Source organism: Meleagris gallopavo, chromosome 8 (genome assembly GCF_905368555.1).
Source record: "Meleagris gallopavo chromosome 8, MGAL_WU_HG_1.1, whole genome shotgun sequence".
Classification (NCBI taxonomy): Eukaryota; Metazoa; Chordata; class Aves; order Galliformes; family Phasianidae; genus Meleagris; species Meleagris gallopavo.
Genome location: NC_139411.1, coordinates 3,505,365 through 3,525,309, shown reverse-complemented (window position 1 = coordinate 3,525,309; position 19,945 = coordinate 3,505,365). Strand labels below are relative to the sequence as shown.

Sequence of the window (19,945 nt, the reverse complement as noted above, 5' to 3'; positions counted from 1 at the left end):
TTTTTAGCTCCTGTTTCATTTTTGTTTTGTTTTGTTTTTTGCATGTGACCCAATTATAATCAAGTATTGATTATTTATTAAAACAGTTGCAATTCCATAGCGGCAAAATCCAGTCGTTAAGCTGCTGAACAGTTCCAGAGGGATAAACTCCCAAACAAAGGACAGCAAGCTCAGAGGTACTGCTGACGTATCTAGACCACTACGAGTCAGAGGATTTTTACCATCATCAACTGAGTATGAATGCAGGAGTGCCTACTTGTGGGGACTGCGTTACAAACACCATTTTGTACTAAGCTGCTCCTTCTTCGTCTCTCTCCTCAGCTCCCAAAGCAGAAACCACTGTGCTGCAAAATTTCTACAACTCCACAAATTCACACTTCATTCTGTTTCTGATCTATTGACAAAATCACTCTAAGTTGGTTAGGGAAATTAGCCTTGTAAATATTGTATGTTTGTGGTTCGTGAATCATTTCACAAAGGGTTTTAAAGTACACCCATGGGTTTTTCCTACTACTTTGGGACTCTATTCTTTGATTATAACTACTGATAGTGAGGTTTCTAGTCATCTGCATCTAAGTGGAAATAAACATGCCCTCACTGTAAAAGCCACAATGACAGAACGGCGTCCGAGCTGATAAATGCATATTAGGCATTTACAGATCCTTTTGCAGTCTACTGGCTTTTATAATATGTAATAAATAGAAAAAAAAAAACGTAGTTTAAAAGTAGTTCCTACTTCCACTAAAATTAAATGTATATTAACATAAACCCACTAAGGGAGAGAGCAAGGAAGTTTACCTCAAAACATAGTTGATGTCACACTAAAATTCTCATACTTTCTCCATTTTTTCTCCAGTTATCAATACCGAGTGCATCCTCAGTAAATTAGCAGACAACATCAAGCTGGGAGGAAGTCAACCTGCCTGAAGGCAGCAAAGCTCTGCAAAGGGATCTGGATGGGCTGAATCTGTGGTCTGCATCCAATTGTATGAGATTCAACAAGACCAAGTGCTGGGTCCTGCGCTTTGGTCACAACAACCCCAAACAATGCTGCAGGCCTGGAGCAGAATGGCTGTGAAGCTGTGTGGCAGAAAAGGATTTGGGGGTGTTAGTCAACAGCCAGCTGAACATGAGCCAGCAGTATGCCCAGGTGGCAAAGAAGGCCAATTGCATCCTGGCTTGTATCAGAAATAGTTCAGCTAGCAAGATTTTAATCAAACTCTCAACTTTCAGCTAAATGACTCATTGAAGTTAATAACCCTGGTTACATGTTGTAATTTATCTATGTATCTCTGTGGAGTGGTACACAGCAACAAAACACTACCCTGCTAGGTCTCTCTAGCCTTTCAAATAGAGTGCAGAGGGATTAGAAAAGAGTAACCCTGCAATGACTTGTAATCACTGAGGTAAGACAACTCTTTTCAAGATATTGCCAACTATCATTCCCATATAATTTGTGCTTTCATTTTGCCAGTTTCAGTAACTGATGGCAAGGTAAGCGCAGAACAATTTATACTTCCCAATGCATATGATAAATATAATGGCAAAAAAATTCTACTTCTAACTCGACTCACTGAGGCTTAGCTCTAAAACTGGTTTTCCAGATGTATTTGGATGCTTATTATCAATAGTTGCATAAGCATTAAAAAATATTCTGTTATTACTTCCAACTCATATGTAAGAACATCTCTTCAAAGTTGTGACTAAAAAAACACACAAAAATCAACATATACTGGAGCACCAGAAACTCTAAGACCCTTGCCACTCTTTATGCCATTTCCTAAGCCTCTTTTAATCAACACAAGACATGTATATCCTTTGAGTTTCACGCATACAGTGTACTTATTCCCTCAAGGTACACACCAATGTTTGCTAGCAAACCCTTCTTCAGGATCCTACACTTTCATTTGCCAGTATATTATTTCAATTTCCTATTTCCTTTAATTACAGTGATGTAGGCCAGTATATGAAAAATACTGGAACAAGTAATAGAATTACCTTTTGGATTTCAGTATCGACCTCATACTGACACACAAGGACTGAGGTTAGGGAATCAAGCAGTGCTGAGTTACTTTCAGCAGCAAGTTTACAATCTTTGCGATGACACTGACTGAAATAATGCAACAAACCGTGTGAACTCGTATTTAGCATTCAGCAAGCCTTCAAGTAGCTCATAACATAAATTAAGGGATAATTTTCATAGTGGAATACGCGAGGCAATAAAAGACTTCAGCAGGTGACTGAACAGGTAGGTTGGGATTGAAAAAACGCATCTGTTCACTGGACTACAGTCCAACACAAGAAAAAAAATAAGTAGTTACATTCTGGAGGCAATATAAATCCTTTTTTTTTTTTTTTTTTTTCCTTGAGCCTTTTTGTATGTGGGCTGCCACTGCGCTGGACTGCCCTAATACACAAAGAAAAATAGGTTTTTTTTACATGTTAGAAAGGAAACATTAATTTGCAGATGTAAATTTGTTGAGAAAGCATTACTAAATTTTATTGTGGACATATAAGAAGCTGGTGACATGTTTGACCTTCACTTATTCACTAATGTATTTCATTTTCATGTATCCTTCATTACCTGCATTCTGGCAGCAAATATTCATTGTTACTATATATTATTATTATTATTCAATCTCACCAAAACATAAAATCCTAACAGTGATTTACTGCTGATGATGTGCTCATTAGGAACAAGACCCAAGTGAAGCTTCCACTGAAAAGCCCAAAATTATGTTCCTGTGTATTGTGATTCAAAACTTAGGGTGTCAGCAAAACATCAGGGGAGGTGGTTAGGGAAAAGTTTTGCACTAGAAGGTGGTTGGGCATGGAACAGAACGCCCAGAACTCCAATTTGTCAAGATCTTTGCAATGCCTCTCTACTCTCAAAGGAGTCGATAGCTCCTCCCAATTCAGTGCCACCTGCAACCTTACTTTGAGCAGTGCACCCAAGTGGCTGGTGAATATATTGAAGAGAAGCGGCCCTAAAATTGAGCCCTGCAGAAAGCCACCAGTGACCGGCCACCAGGCTGGTGTTGCCCCATTCACATTGCCCCTATGAGGCTGACCTATCAAGCCTGTTACTCGCCCATCCATCTCATTATGGTTGTGTCTAGCTGTACGCTGGGCATTTGGTCCAGAAGAATGCTGTAAGAAACAGTAGCGAAAGCTTTAGTGAAATGCAAAAAGATGACACCAACTGGCTTCCCCAGTGCCTCCACAAAAGCAGGTTTCTCAGGGTACTTTGCTAGTTATTTCCCCAAGCAGCCTCAAGTCTGCTCTCCGCATATTCAGAACCGAAGTTTGGGTAGCAGTTCTCCTGCCACCAGACTAGAAGACAGCCGCTAAAGGCCACATGACACAGGAGACTCCCTCAGTTTACAAGCAATAACTCCAGGCGGGCACTTACCCTAGTTGGTGCGAGCTGTGCTCTGGCTAATAAAAGGATCTTTTGACAGTTAAAAAAAAAAAAAAGAAAGATTGTATGAAATCCCAGATGACTCATTTGTTGCAGATATACTGTTACTAAAAGCAGTGACAGGAAAAAACCCAACAAAGCATGGCTCCAATCTCCAATAAAAAAGTGAACCATCTGACAACGGTGAAAATAAACCCACCGAGCTCCCAAAGCCTCCAACCTCCAACCTCTTTCACAGAGAAGCAGGAGGAGTATTTTAAGTGGCAAATCTTCTCTATTTTGTACTTCTCTTGGAAAATTAATTTGACAGCTGTAGTTTGGGAATTCACCATCCCTTTGGACAAATGGGTATAGTCATGTTTATCACATCTGGAAATTCATTCTGTAATAACAGCCCACTGGGATTAAGGCACGGTAGGAATTACATGAATTGTTTTGCTGGTAGAACTGTAATAGAGCATTACTAGAAACATACAGATCAGTTTTTATTTATTCATGTTGCTTTATCACTTTGAATCACCAGCCAGAGCTAATGGCTGCATTATACCATATACTCTACTTGAAAAAGTAAAAAGTAATCTTCTCCCAGATTACGGAAGGAGGAAGAAAAAGCAAGTATAATAAACAAGAAAGAGACAAACTGATACAAAAAATAACGATGGTACTACTGATAAGAGAAGGTCGTAACATGCAAGCTGCTTACAGGCCCCACAATACGAAGATTCTTACTGTGTACATTTAGGAACACATTATTCATTTAACAGTAGCATAAAAAAGAAAAAAAAGTCAGTCTTTTTTTTTTTTTTCTCTGAAACAGCTCTACCACCACAGTAAATCCTAACATAAGCACACCATTCGAACAGTAATGATTCCGCTTCTCCCAATACTTGAAAACATTTATATTGTGAGAGGGTGCTTTAAAGTGCAATATGCACTACAAGACACCCTTAGCAGATAATTCAGCTCTCTCAGACTCCACACAAATGCAAATCTCTGCTGTTAACACGATGAGAGAAATGAGGCCTCAGCAGTGGCAAATAAATTGTCTCTTGGAGTTGCTTGTATTTTTCATTTCTTAAACTACATTTTCAAGACCTACAGAACTGCTTCTAAGTTGCATAATTTTATAGATATATTCGTATATATACCTACATACCCAAAACAAAGTAAGTGTTGTGTTCTTGATTACAGACCAGCCTACAATTATCAATTAAGGAGAACGAACGCTTGTGTAATGTTATGGTGAAAAACTACATAAGCAGCAAGAGAAATGTGAAAACTGAAGAAAAATGAAAAACCTCAGGCTGTGTAAGGCTACAAAGTCGTCTGGCATTTTTTGTTGTTTCTTTTTTGTTGTTTTGCTTTTTTTTTTTTTTAATTTGGCAAAAGGAACTCTGTGCCACTTACACTATTCCTCTTCAGTAATACCAGAAACAACACACCAGCGCCTGATTTATAAAACAGGAAACCAGAGATGGAAATAAATGAAATTTCATTTTAGGGAGGCTAATGATACTACTTTCTGGCTAAATACAGCTTTTTAAAGGCACAGTCAGCGCAGGATGCATTTCCTTATTAAACACACAGCTCTTTAATTTACCTTCAATTTCCTCTGAATAAAGAGTTGAAGTCATACATTGTACAGGGCCACTTGGCTGCAGCAGCAGCAGAGAATGTATTTCAACACTGACGTGCAGGTAACAGATTAAGTTGTTTTGCAGTCTGTGCTTTGATCAAGTTCAGGGAAGGTTAATATAAACTATTTGTAACTTGTCACGCCAAAGGCTGAGTGTCTAAAGGAAGTCACAGCATGTATTCACCCTCCTCCCAGCTACAAAGATCTGTGTGATTATGGGTACACTGCACTGCTGCTCATTCACTTTTACATCACATAAATAATAGACACCATCAGATGTTGTACATAGTCGGTTAACAGAATCCTATCACAAAGGAAAAAATATAATGCTCCCTATTTAAAGCTGGGCTATGAAAAATGATGATTGCTAATAGAGGAGAACAGGCCCAAAAGGACTGTGTCCCTCACAGTTACATAAATTCCCTGCTTGGTTCTACTACTGCCTTACTGCTGGCTTCTGGTTTTCTCTTAAGACATTTTTTTTTTTTTTTTGAGTTTGACTTTGCAGACTTTGTTTTGAGTTAACAAAGTCTGTAAGCTGCCTAACTGTTGTTATGGGGACTACAATAGACATGCACTTGGTTTATTTCCTATTCAGGGTCATGTGTGCTGTGCTAAAGAAATAGCCCTAATCTAAATAAAGTGAAAGGACATTTACAAGTAAGAAGAACACACCACACTCCTATTCTGGAGCAGGCAGGTTCAGCAGGAATGCTGCCTGCAAAGCTGTGTCAGAGGGATGTGCATCCCCACAGAAGCACACTATCCACACACACAGGTTCTGAGCTGGGAGACTGTCTGGCAAAAACTGCCATTTTTAAAACCACCGTGATTCCTTTCACAGACGTCTTCACCCAAAAAATATAAACTACACCCATGAAACAACAAATGTGCTCAACAGGAGTTATCAGTTCAGTTCTGCCCTACAGGAGCAGCTCAGACTGCAGTTGCGACTGCAGAGGAATAAAAGACCAGATTGCGATCAGACAACTGACAAGTGAGGGTTTCATACAGCATCATTTATGCATTCAAGATCTGAGGCCAGAGTCAGTACCCTGTAAACATCCTCACCAAGCTGCTGACCAGAGATCAGCATCCTCTGTCAGCCTGCCACGATGCGCTGACATTGGCCCTATACAGCATGAACGCTTCTGTCCTCAAGAGAACTTCAGTCCTGGGCCCTCTCAGCACTGATCTGGACTTTTCATCCCCAGTCAATGCACGTGAGCTCTCTCCCTTCTTATCAAGGGCAGATGAGAACAAACCCAAACTACGTTGCAGCATACTGTTACTTTTCCATTGCTTCTTACACCTAGAGGCCAGCTGCTCTCCTTCTTCTTGTTCGGCTGCTCCAGAATCAGCCATTCAAGTTGTCCACCTAGAAGTCCTTCTCATTTCCAACAAAGTTCTGATTTAAATTCCTTTTTTTTTCCACCAAAAAAATTCTGAATTTAAGTAAAGTTCCTCCACTGCCTCAAAATAATCCATTATTTTCTTTCTAGACCTTTCTTCTGATCAAGATTCTAAATTTTTAGCTCCTCTCTGATATGTACCCATTAATGGCATCTGTCCAACAAGGTGAGATATTAAACAGTTTTTTCCACAAGCCCTTCCCCATCTTGAGAGCCACTGACAGCACTGCTCTCCTACCTGCCACTCCTGGCTGAGACCTACACAAAACTCTGCAGTTATTCAGTTGACAAAACTGATGGATTGAAAAAGTCAGCCCTGTGCGGAGTATGATAGTAGTCAATGCTTTGCTGTTTTTTTTCAACCTCTTTTCTTCCTTCTTCCCCATCTCTTCTTCCTTTCTCATGCACAATATAACCTGTTTGTCTTCATTTTCAGGCCACATTTTGTCCACAACATTGAGTCCAAACAGAATTGCAGATTTTCTCTGAATACATTCCTGTTTTAACATCAAAACAAAACTCAATTCTTGCAGAAAATCACTGTGCTTGGGAAAAGGTTCTTCTAGAAAAAATGAAGGTTTGAGCAACTTCCTCCATGGAAATATAAACAAAGACTAATGGAATGATGTCAAAAGCTATTTTTTTCTTTAACTCGCTTGGAAACGGCTGGTTCAGAGGGCAGAATAATAGGAAGCAGAAGCAGTGCATCAAAATTTTTGCAAAGACAGAGAGGTATTGTAGAAGCTTTCTTGTGTCACCATCAATGCTAATAATCTGACGTATTTGCTGTCTTTAGAATAATACTGAGTGCAGTAGAGACCTACAGAATTACTCAGCATCAGCAATCCATAGCATCTGTAGACACACGGTTAAGCTGAACCACAAACTGATGAATACATGTTGAATACTTTCTGCAGAATTACATTTACACTGAAGTTGCCAGGTATTGAAGTACCCATTTCTGAGTCGCACTGTTGCTACAACTTTTGCTTCATAGCTCAAATACCAGACATTAAATTCCCTTCTCTCCCACAACTGTTGTTCGCCAACAAAGAAAAAATAAACAAATAGATACATGAAGCAACCAGACAAAAGGATTTGTCTGACTGTCTCCGTAACTGCACCACCATAAACACAAGGGAACATGCTTTAGAGGATCTGAACTATCCTTGGACATGACCTTTGCCCAAAGAGGCTGTGGATGCCCCATCCCTGGAGGCATTCAAGGCCAGGCTGGATGTGGCTCTGAGCAGCCTGGTCTGCTGGTTGGTGATCCTGCAATAGCAGGGGGTTGAAAATAGATGATCATTGCGGTCCTTTTCAACCCAGGCCATTCTATGATTCTATGAGCGCATCAACCAACAGAAGACTGGTAGAGCGCTACTACCTCTGCTATGAGCACATGGATCCTTACCAAGCAGAAAACCATTATCCCCCTATTACAGGTGAGACAGCAGAAACAGAGGTGATGTAAGTCACGGCATAAAAATGATTCACAGCACAAGACCACTGAGTAAGCCTGTTTCTTTGCAGCTCTGTATTTTCAAGTAGCTGAAACTGAAATATAAGACTTAGTGTGCTCCATCAGCATTCAGTACACCTGAATGGTTCATAATATTACAATTTATGAGAGCTTTAAATGAAACGTGATGGTGTCATTTCTGCAAACAATTCCATTAGGTACTTATTTCAATTTTCAGCAGTTCTAAGGGATTAAATGTTTTCATGTTTGTCAGCTATTCCTGTACTTCATACATCTATGAACCAAGATTTAACTATGTAATTGCAAATAGCAAAGCAATGATAGCAGTTATGAAGTGTGTGTTTAACAGAACAAGTTGCTGTCAGAAAAAGGCAGTTTCCTGCAAGTGAAAAAGCAGGAAAGCAGAAATACTGCTACTGTGCTCATGCGTTTCACTGGGACACCTATAAGGGTTGTGAAGATGTTTTGTAATAAAAAGGAGAGGATGCTATCAGCAGACCAACTGCTGCTCTTACCTTCACCCTGACTGTGACAGTAGCAAGGCCTGGAGGCATAGTGCCCTTGCTGTCAAAGGCTTCCACGAGGAAGGTGAAGGTTGCATCTGTGTCAGAGAATGACTCATAATCCAAGGACTTCAGAAGAGATAACTCGCCCGTATACTTGTTCAGTGCAAAATACTCGAGTGCTTCCTGCGTCCGGATTCGATAGGTAACATTAGAACCAAGATCAACATCTTTCGCCTAGAATGTGCCATACAGAAAAAGAAAAAATACCTCAAAGCAAACAAAATCCATTTTGCAGGAACTGTAAATATGTTTTGTTACCTTATTCTAATACTTAATACTACTGCGCAATAATCCACTGGAGATTATTAAATTAAAACATACTTGCCATGTGAAATGAGCACAAGATTTTGGGCAAGACTCAACACAGGCTTCTGTTCTTGGTCTCTTCTCTGGGCAGCCACTATTGGCCACTGCCAGGGAGAGGATGCTGGGCTAAGCAGATTTTTGACCTTACTTTGTAGAGAAACATTGATGGTTCTATTTCATACCAATATTTAGACAAAAAATATTAATTTTCATTAGGAGGAATATTTTGCAATTTTTTAAGCTGTTCATTTGACTTACAATTTACCTGCAGACAGCTTCTCATTAAGGTATACTGACCAAAACGTTAGGAGGGTCTTGCCAGCTTATGGGAAATGAATCTCAGCTATATTTAGAGAAGTGGCACAAGGATGAGTTAGAACAATTAACTCTCACTTGGTTATGTTTTTCTGCTTTTATTTTGTATTTTTGTTTTCTTTCTATAGTCAATGAAGAGAAGACAACACTTCAGGTGCCCCCTGCTATCTTAGATGACAATCTTGAAGTGGGGTTGATCACGCTTGAAACAACTACTCAATCCATTAATTACGAGGGCTGCTCTGAAAGTAATGCCTCTATTTTGCTGCGTTGGCACAAGAAACCAGAGGAGGATGTTGGCAATATGGCAAGCTCTTGTTTATTGGTGGTGAAAATGCATAGCTGGTGGTGGTGACTATATTGAACAGTAGTGTGTTGTAGCTCTATCAACTAGTGTCATTGTGTGCATCTGCTGTAGTTTCCATGGAAACAAAGAGGAGGCATTACTTTCAAAGTGACCTACATACAATGAGGGAATAGATGTGTAGGTTTATCTTAAATGTTTGAATCCGTTGAGACAAAGTTCTATCTTTTGCAACCTATACGAACACCTAGGAGCACTGTGATGAGTTTTCAAGCAGAAACCAAAAGCATTTAAAGAATTTTGTAAAACAATATTCCAAAATATGACAGTAGTAATGTTCTTCAATTTTATAATCTCTCTTATTTCCAAGTGAACCTCAACACGTGACATCTAAAGGTCATGAATTTTTCAGTCTAAGTATCACACCTTTCCAGCTTTCAGTTTGCATTTTTTTTTTTTTGTCTCACTGACAAGTTAACTAAAGACACGCATAGTACCACAAAACATTTACAAAACATTTTCTTCCATTCCGTAACACTTTCTTACCTCTATCTGCAGAAAGACAGTGCCAGGTGGTAGATTTTCAGGCACTGAGACAGCGTAGGAAGCATTTGTAAAAACAGGGCTGTTGTCATCAATATCCAGCACCTTGATTGCTAAAGTTAGTGTTGAACGGCGAGGGTCCACAGCTCCATCTGTTGCTTCAACAATAAGTTCGTAATAGTCTCGTACTTCTCTGTTCAGCTTAACTGCTGTATATATGCTGCCATTTGAAGTGATTCGAAAAAGATTCTTGAAGTTTGCCAGACTGTAATGAACTTGACCGTTAACACCTGCATCTGGGTCTGTAGCCTAAAGAAACAGAAAAAAAAGCACCAAGTTTTAATGCACATTTCTTATTATATGCTGCGATTTGGGTGTTACATGGACGCCAATCGCTACAAAATCCATGCTTAGGACAAATGTAGTCAGCTAGAATGGACAGATTCATTAAAAAATTTCATTTTAATTAAGGTTTGTTAAATCTAGTGATGTTTTAATCATTGCTCTCTGAAGAACTACTTTAATTTCAACAGTTTATGTATCAAGTTCTTCAAAATCAACATAATCAAATTTCACGCTCAGTCTTGCACATGCAGAAGATGCTGGTGATTGCAATAGATAAATGCTTAGATTTTGTACAGTTGGTATTTGCTCTCCTGAATGGAACTAAGCTTCAGATTTCAGCATCAGCTAAGCAATTCTGGTTATTATGTAACTGCCCTGATAAGGACGGGCACAATTCATACTCATTATTCCTAGAGGCACTAAAGCACAATGTCAGTGCTGACCAGTTGTTTTCCCTCTTCTTAATTAAATTAAGGCATGATGAATAGGGTCATGTAAATTTAACAAGGCCATTCTGTGAGAGAGAGGTATTTTCATTTGTGTGACTTTGGAAGTGTGGCTACGCACAACTGAGAAGACACGAGAATTTTATGTTTTGCTGTTAAGAACAACACTTGGGAAATACCCATGAATGCGTAACTCTGGTGAAGGTGTTAATTTTAGGACATTATAATGAAGCCATTTATCTTTCTAAGAATCAATTATAAGTTAATTAGAAGTGTTAATGAGAAAAAATTCCTTCGTGCTTTTTCTCTGCACTACATCAATGCACTAAGCCCTAATGGCCACAGCTTCATAATGACCAGCCTATGGAGAGCCCTTTCAGTCAACATCTTTCAACGTATGACTGACCTACTCAGTTTACAACCTTCATGGCAATAACACGGGGCAGAAGAATCTCACAGATGACATACTGGAAAGCTATCCAAAACATGTGAGGGGAAAAAAAATTAAAAACTGCTGTAACAGACAGCCCAACTTCAAGAAAATTGAAGCACAGCAAATGAAGAATAAGTCACTGAGCTCCTGCGTAAGAATCTCCTGGGGGCTCCTGGATGCAGCTGGGGCATCTCCAACCTCTCCTCATGGTGCCCCCAGCCTTACTTGCCACTGCTTGCACACAGGAACTTAGTGCACATATACATTTCATAGTCAGGTTCATGTCTTCGCAGAATCAAAACTTTTTTTGCTAAGAAAAAGCTGTAAGAAAATGCTATTGTTTGCCCAGATTAGATTGCTTGTAGAGTGTAAGATCCTCATTAATTGTCATTTTTATTGCTACAAACTTAAGAAGTGATAATGTACCCATTACAGACATAAAAGCTTAGACTATTTTCTAGAAGAATGACATCTCAAGGATACATTCAACGAACTTCCACATGAAAATCACTTTCTGGAGCCTCTCAGAGCCTGTGGGAGCAGCTCCCTGGAGGAATCTTTGAAGGAGTCAATGGCAGCTCCTGTCTGCAGATACTGTTTTATGTCTAAATGGATGAGTTCAGCCATCCCATCCTCATCCCTGCACTCAGTGTTACCACAGAAAAACTCTGTTACCAGCTGGTCCCAGCTGAGGAGGTATCACAAGCCCTGACCACAAGGGAAGTGAAGAGGAGGACCACAGACCAAGCAGCCAGGCTTTTTTAAGTCCTGCCTTAAACACTGGCCATGCTTGAACTAATCTGTGCCCATAAAAGAGAAACTTAGCAGCACCTTAATGGATTTAATACAATGTGTTCATTATCTCAGTACACAGTCAACAGAGCGGGAGAGAAGTAAAAGACCATTTTGTTTGTATATTATACTGAAGTCCCAAGGAAAGTTTCAAAGACAAAACCAAGCAAACCAAGCAAGACTAGCAAAGCAGTGAGACCACTCCTATTCCAGTGTAACACACCAAGGTATTACAGAAGCTTTCAAACATTCTCATCCTCACTTATTTGTACATAAGAAGTACAGTAAGAGTCTTGAAGCTTGGGCAGCCTTTCTTGGAAGAGTAGGATTTTCCACAAAGTACTTGTTTAAGGAATCAAGCTCCATAAGCTGAGATCAAGAATCTCTCCCCAGTGTTCAGACTCTACCATCTGCTCCTGACTTTTCTAGCCACTGCTTTCTGCAATAGCTCACAAAACCAATTTGTTAGAAAGCATGAAAGGATCCCAGACACGTAATCTCCAGTGTCTTCAACAACCACAGAATCATAGAATGGCTTGGGTTGAAAAGGACCACAATGATCATCCGGTTTCAGCCCCCTGCTATGTGCAGAGTCGCCAACCACCAGATCAGGCTGCCCAGAGCCACATCCAGCCTGGTCTTTAATGCCTCCAGGGATGGGGCAACCGATTTCCTTGTCTTTCTGTAGCTACTACAGTGCAATACAAACCACAGATATCCCTTTTCTCTGGGCTACGCCAACATTTTTAAACATTTCTTTCCTTAGGTGAGGCCCATCAGAAATAATAAAGACCATGGTAAAGACTAAGCGTAAAATTGGATAGGTTTCTTTCTACTCCTCACAGCACAATCTCTTTCTCACCCTAGCTTCCAAAACCCCTACGTATCTGATGTTTCTGTCTAAAACTCAATTTTTTTTCTAAAATGAGAAATGAAATACATGTAGAACAGAATTTCCTTTTAAAACTTCCAAAGACAATAGCTCTCTTCCCTCACCACAGCAGAATGTCAAGGCCAGACAACTAAATAAAAAATCTATTCATTCCATCCTTGTTTTCCTGCAAAGAAAAAAAAGATTTGCTTTCATCTACTCCTAATCCAAGTCCTCCATCCCCTCAACCTTGCAGCTGCCAAGGGAAAGGTAGTACTGGTTCACCTGTCCTTGGAAGAACAAGCAAGAGAGCGAAGGAGCCTGAAGCACTCTCAGCTGTCACACAACAGCACTCAAGTTCCCACCCCAAAAATCTATCTACACATTGTGCTCTTTGATCACTTTCAAGCACACACAGCACAGACCTGGTAAATCTAGACGGGAAACAGAGCTCATTTTGCTAGTTTTCCTCTGCTCTTCTTCAAAGTGTTTCAGATGTACCACACTAGTGTCAAACAGCTGGAGGTTCAGAATTCCCTTAAGTCGCTGTGACCCAACCAGAAGGGATGCTATTGGGATGGAGCAGCTTCTTTAGAAAGGTCTGAGGTAATTTACTTCTGTGAGTGCACCTGTGAGTTACTCAGAAAAAGAAAACAGCAATATCTGTCTCCTCTTGTCAATGCTTGTGACAAGAGATGCAAGAAGACAAGACACATTCTCTTTCCTATCTCATTATGCACATTGAGAGACAGGAACAGCATGCTCCTCTAAAGACTCTCGACTTCTGCTGTTGTTCTAGAAGCACTCCAGATCTACATGACTTCTCTCATTTCCATCTTTCACAGGAACAGCTTGCAAAGTACTGCGTAGTAAAATAAACCTGCATAAGCCACACAATAGCCTGTACACTCAAATTGCTGGAGCTGGAAAACAGCAAAATAAGGCAGAGTTGTCATTCATACTTGTCTGTATAGTTCAGCCAAACATGGCAGGTATCCCCTCATTAATGCTGAATCACTTCTTTGGAACCACTCTTCTGACGACACTCCCCGTTTAGTATTTCCTGCAGTTCTTCAGAGACAGATGTTCCTCATCATCCATCCCCACCCCAGCAAGACCTCTGGCTCTCTGAAAGCCTCTCCAGCATTCCAGCTAATACCACAGCTCCAGGAGGGATGGAAATTGCGCGGGAGGATGCAAAGGATGCTGTCAGTGGGAGTTGGCCAATCGTTTGCAGGGAAGATAACAGGATTTTTTTTTATTATTACGGGTTGAAAAGATGCCCAAGCCCCTCCATTGTGTCAATCACCAAATCAAATGTGAGTGGGAGTGCTAAACTGGATTTTGCGCTTTCTTTTTAAGGGAGATTAGTGTGTGTGCACATAGGACAAAACTAACATCTCCCAGACACAGCAAGAGGCCACAGCTATTGGAAAAATTTCTCGGTATTTCCTTAAGAATATCTTAAGTAGGGAAAATCAGGTAATTCTAGAAAGGTCAGCATTTTTCTTCTTGTATTTCAGAAATATCTCCTTCATTTCTTTTTGCCTGCTTTTACAGTCTTCTGTTTACCTATTTCATTATGTGCTCAAAGCAAGTGAAAAGACCGGAATGTATGAAGAGTTTTTAAAGATTTCTGTCCGCTAAACTCTCGATAATGACAAAAGAAGGAAACACAGAACCACTTCTGTCTTCCCAGTGTTTCCTCACACACTCTTCTCTTTCCACAAGCAATTAGATTAATTAATTGTGCTCTTAAACATACAAGGTGTCATTGTGTGCCCATTCCAGATTGCTGTAATATTTCCTCACAGTCTTAAACCCACAAGAGCTCATTTCTGTGGACTTTTCTAGAAAACTGATATTTAAATGATTTTACAAAGAAAGATGATATAAAGAATATACAATAATATTGGATGTTGTAATATCAGGGGGCAAATTCAGTGGTTTGTCAGTGGCTGCAGTAGTCCAGTTGGGTCTAGGTGGTCTAAAATAAAAAGGAAAGAAGCAAAATGAAACTCATAGGAATTATCTTCAAATTTTTACAACCTTGAAATTTGACGACAGTCCTTCCCTTCTTTAAAAGAACAAACTATGGCCACCCTCACATCCTAAATACTTTTGAAAAACACTAGAGGAGTTGGGTATATCCTCCAGGAACCTTTCCACAGAAATGAAAACTACTGGGCTAAGCATTACCAGTTTATCATTTTTTCCTAACTGTAAGGGCTTTAAACTGGAAGAGGGCAGATTTAGACTAGAAATTCTTTACTGTGAGGGTGGTGAGACACTGGAACAAGTTGCCCAGTGAGGCTGTGGATGCCCCCTTCCTGGAAGCATTCCAGTCCAGGCTGGATGGGGCTGTGAGCAACATGGTCTGGTGAGAGGTATCCCAGCCTATAGCAGGGGGTTGGAACCACATGATCTTAAAGGTCGCTTCCAACCCAAACCATACTATGATTTCATTCTACTTAGAGCAATTTGTAAAGACATTACACTATACGTTTTCTAATACTGGCATATTTTAGCCATTATACAAAATGGGAGAGCCTTTGATGATTACTTTCATAGCCAGTGTTAATTTCAGTCCATCTGGATGGTGATTTTGGAAACCAATTAAATGTGACTCTAAATAAAACTGCATAATAAAAATAGTAAAACACTGCAAGCAAATATAAATTAAATGAAATTCAGAAAGCCTGTAGCTGCAAAAGCATGATTTAATGGACTGGTGAGCCTCCTACAAAACTCAACCACATCGTAACACTCAAAAATAGACAAGCTTCCTCTAGGCTGGCACAAAACCAACTCCTAAATTTAGAGGCTTGCTTTGCCTGTTTTTGCTTGAAAGATGAGTAGAAATTCTGCTTTTATGAGGAGTATGTAATTTGACGATGATACAATCAAGCAGTTCAGAGATTCATCAACGAATGCACACAGCAAAAAAAACAAAAACCAGAAGCTTATAATCCACAGATGAAACGTATTCTTTAAAATCTCCATATTGAAATGGGCTCCCATAGATTTCTTTAATGGGTTAGTCTGTTGTAAAGTTATTTTTGCCATTTTCTCCTGAGTGCTTGCTCTCTTCATAAGGCCACCTAATTAGAGAACATCAGATCTGAGCTGGATCTTAGCAGCCAATGTTTGGATATGAAACTATTCATCTTACTATTCAGACTTCTGGTTTTGTTCTATTGTATTCTCTTGTTCTCAAAGGAACACTTTACAGGAAATTCATTTTCTTATATTAGAGATTTCAAGGCCACAGAGTTTGAAAATTATAAAAAAGAAGTTAGATACTTGACAAGTATGTCGAGAAAACTCTCCAGTTTGTACTTCTACCAGGCAGCCTTCAGAAGAAGAAATGCTAATCTAAGACAATTGTTCTAATTGCCGAAATGCATCAATAAAGAGAAACGGCAGCCAAGTTAGTAGGCCCAGAATAAATTAATATAATTTGCAAGCTCAGGAAAAACAATTTCTTCTCTCGGGTACAGTTCTGAACTGCCAAATCTGAACAGACAGAATTGGCCATCAAAATACTAAATGGTCATGCATTAGAGACTGAAAACCATTGGCTCAGATGATCTAATATGGCACGAGCTGAACTGAAATATGTGAAAGAGCTTAAAACAGACTGGAATTCAAGATGTTAAGCAGACAAAAACAGGAATTCCCACTGATACCAAAAATCCTCAGTTCTCAACAATGAACTGCCACGAGTGTGAAAATGGTTGAAATACTTCTCTAGTTGTGGTTCATTTGCCATGATATGTTTCTCCAATCTTAAACTCTGCTTAATTTTTGATAGATTCTCATTTTAAAATCCCATCTGCTTATGTTGTTTTTTATATGTAAAATCTGATCATCGTGAAGATGATCAGGGGGCCGGAGCATCTCCTCTCCAAAGACACGCTGAGGAAGCTGGGCTTGTTCAGCCTAGAAAAGAGAAGGCTGCGGGGTGACCTCATTGCAGCCTTGCAGTATTTAAAAGGGGATTATAAAAAGGAGGGCAATCAACTTTTTTACTTGGGTAGATAGTGATAGGACAAAGGGGAAATGGTTTTAAGCTTAAGGAGGGAAGGGTTAGATTTGATGTCAGGGGGAAGTTCTTTACAGAGACAGTGGTGAGGTGCTGGAACAGCTGTCCAGAGAGGCTGTGGGTGTTCTGTCCCTAGAGCTGTTCAAGGCCAGACTGGATGGGGCCCTGAGCAGCCTGGTCTAGTACCAGATCTGAAGGTTGGAGGCCCTGCCTGTGGCAGGGGGGTTGGAACTTGATGATTCTTGGGGTCCAACACAAGCCATTCTATGATTCTATATATATTAGATGAATTTAAAATACTTCCTTATGTAATGCATTACACAGTGTGCAGTGGTCATGGATTCACTCTGAGTATTTGAGATTTACTTCAGAGACGTTAATTCTACTCCTCTCTTCCTGAAAGGCTTAATTTCGTACCTCCACAGACTGTCCTCTCTGCCAATAATCCTCCTTTTTTTCTGGTCTTGTACTTTTTCTCCTTTCCTCTACCTCTAATTTTTCTACAGTTGTCTAAAGGTACAGGAACCCTGAGAATTTAATTTTGAAAGCTGCTACTTCTAATACAGGCGAAGTGTTATCTACAGTGCAGGTTATATGTGTTATAACGCGGTAAGTCATACTCCCTTGTATGAGCCTTCATGTAGAAAACAATGACAACAGTGATTTAAGTAAAATGAGATTCGTTTCTGGGCTTTCTGTAACAAAATCTTGTAGCAATACCTCAGGAGCATTCAAAGCAGTTTCCTATATACAGAAACACAGAACAACTTGGATGTAATGGCTCTCCAGAGGTCACTTAGTCCAACACAATGAGCACTACTGACACCTGTGAAATTTAAACTATGAAACTTGCAGGGCTTCCCACTTGTGTGTTTAAATTAAAAATAGAAGCTTATAAGAATTCACTAATATTTACAGAAAACTCAGGAAATCGACTTCTTAATTATGTTCTACTACCATTCAAAAATGATAGTTGCTTCTGTAAACAACACATTTAAAACACTTCCATACCACAACAGGAAGTAAAATGCCATATAGCGGTCTCTGTTCTCTCCTACTTGCCTTACAGTTGCTCTGTTCTGCAGTGGACAGACACCACTTGATATACACCAAAGTACTAGTTTACGTTTATGTGACAAATAGGAAAAAAAAAAAATCATTTTACTGTAGAATTAAGGAAATTTGTCCAAGGCTTGGTTTTCCACTTGAGTAGTATAGTTCCATGACCAAGAGTAACCTTTTTCTTTTTTTAATGTATTTCTCATTTTAAACTGAGTCACAGACGACAGAGGTATTGGGCACATTGCGTGCAGTCTGTTTTCAGCACTGGAGCCTATTGATAGTGCCTTCATTTTAGGAAAAATGTAGGCCCGGTGATACTTGAGCACCTGATTACAGGTGGGTTGTTCACCACCATGTGACTCTCTAATCGATATTTGCAAACTTTACAGCCACTGCTAGCCAACTACATTTCATCCCACTTCTCACATCCCATGCACATAACATAGTACTGATGAATGGTATGCTGCAGAATGCTGATCATTCAGATGCTGTCTCTTCAACATCAGGCTACTTTAGACTGCAACAGAAAATAAGACGCTTGAAATTCATTTTCAAGTTTCTGATGTGAAGCTTTCAGTTTTCTGTTGGTCCTCTGTAGAGAACTTCACTCAGTAATCCTGGCTCCTGTCGTGGATCCTGATGATTAGACATGATGGAGCACCAATACACCTCCGACTACCTCATTCAGACAGCGCTGTAAAATAAAAGGGATTTGAAATACATGCACTACACTGTCAGCCTTATCCCTTCTAGCTTTTGTTCTTTTGATCTTCAGTGTGCTCCTGAAATCCACACAGGCAGCGCTCCTGTGCCAGTGCCTTCATGAACTGGCAGACAAAGAGCCATTCGAGTGGCAGAGAGCAAGGGCACTTCAGAAGGCCAGCACTGCCTCCATGCCACATCAGGCCCACCTCTCTCCCACATCAAGTCTTTCATTGCCCTCGTTCTACATCTCCTTGGGAAACTAAATCCTGACTGTTACCTAAGCCCTTCTGGGAATCCCTTTTTAAGTCCAACTTAACTTGACCACTCAAAACAGACGTACGTGGGAGCGTTTGATTTAACTGTTTCATATCAGAATTACAGAATCGCAGGGGTTGGAAAGACCTCAAGAGATCATCAATTCCAATCCCCCCTTTAAAGCAGGTACCCTATAACAGGTCGCACAGGTGGATGTCCAGATAGGTCTTGAATATCTCCATAGAAAAAGACTCCAGCACCTCTTGGGGCAGCCTGTTTCAGTGCTCCATCACCCTTACCACAAAGAAGTTCTTCCGCATGTTAGCACGAACTTCTATGTTCATGTTTTAGGCCATTACTCCTAGTCCTATCACTACACACCACTGAGAAGAGCCTGGCCTCACCCATTTGCCTCCCACCTCCCATTACATATTTATAAACATTTATCAAACCCCCTCTCAGTCTTCTTTTACCCAGACTGAACATACCCAGGTTACTCAGCCTTTCCTCATAAGGAAGATGCTCCAGGCCCTTCATCATCTTTGTAGCCCTCTGCTGGACTGCTTCCAGAAGATCCCTGTCTTTTTTGAACCGGGGAGCCCAGAACCGGACACAGTGCTCCAGCTGTAGCCTCCCCAGGGCAGAGCAGAGGGGAGGATCACTTCCCTCAACCTTCTGGCCGTGCTCATTTTGATGCACCCAGGATACCATTTGGCCTTCTTGGCCACAAGGGCACATTGCTGGCTCACGGCCAACCTGTTGTCCACCAGGACTCCCAGGTCCTTCTCTGCAATTACTTACCTGCACCGTGGAAGAAGGCTCAAAAGGAGGGTGTGAACATGATACATTGTGTAGAATAGATGAGCGGATAAGAGACATAATTTTGCAATTTTTGGCAGAGGAAAGGGAGAGAAGGTCCAATACAAAAATAATTGGAAGAAGAAATTTCATCAGCTTTTCAAGTGTTATTGAGACTATTTTTATTATTTTATCATAGACATTCAT

At 40.2% G+C, this 19,945-nt stretch overlaps 1 protein-coding gene across 9 annotated transcripts in view; it reads right to left on the bottom strand.

Moving 5' to 3' along the window:
• The window catches only part of PCDH15 (protocadherin related 15), a 682,309-nt gene that overhangs the window by 103,349 nt on the left and 559,015 nt on the right, over positions 1-19,945 (bottom strand). For all 9 annotated transcript variants that reach the window (XM_085229238.1, XM_085229233.1, XM_085229230.1 and 6 more), the window contains 2 exons: positions 9,990-10,295; positions 8,468-8,692 (listed from right to left, as the gene is read on the bottom strand). In XM_085229238.1, the coding sequence (XP_085085364.1) occupies positions 8,468-8,692; positions 9,990-10,295 (531 nt within the window). The remainder of the gene's footprint in view (positions 1-8,467; positions 8,693-9,989; positions 10,296-19,945) is intronic.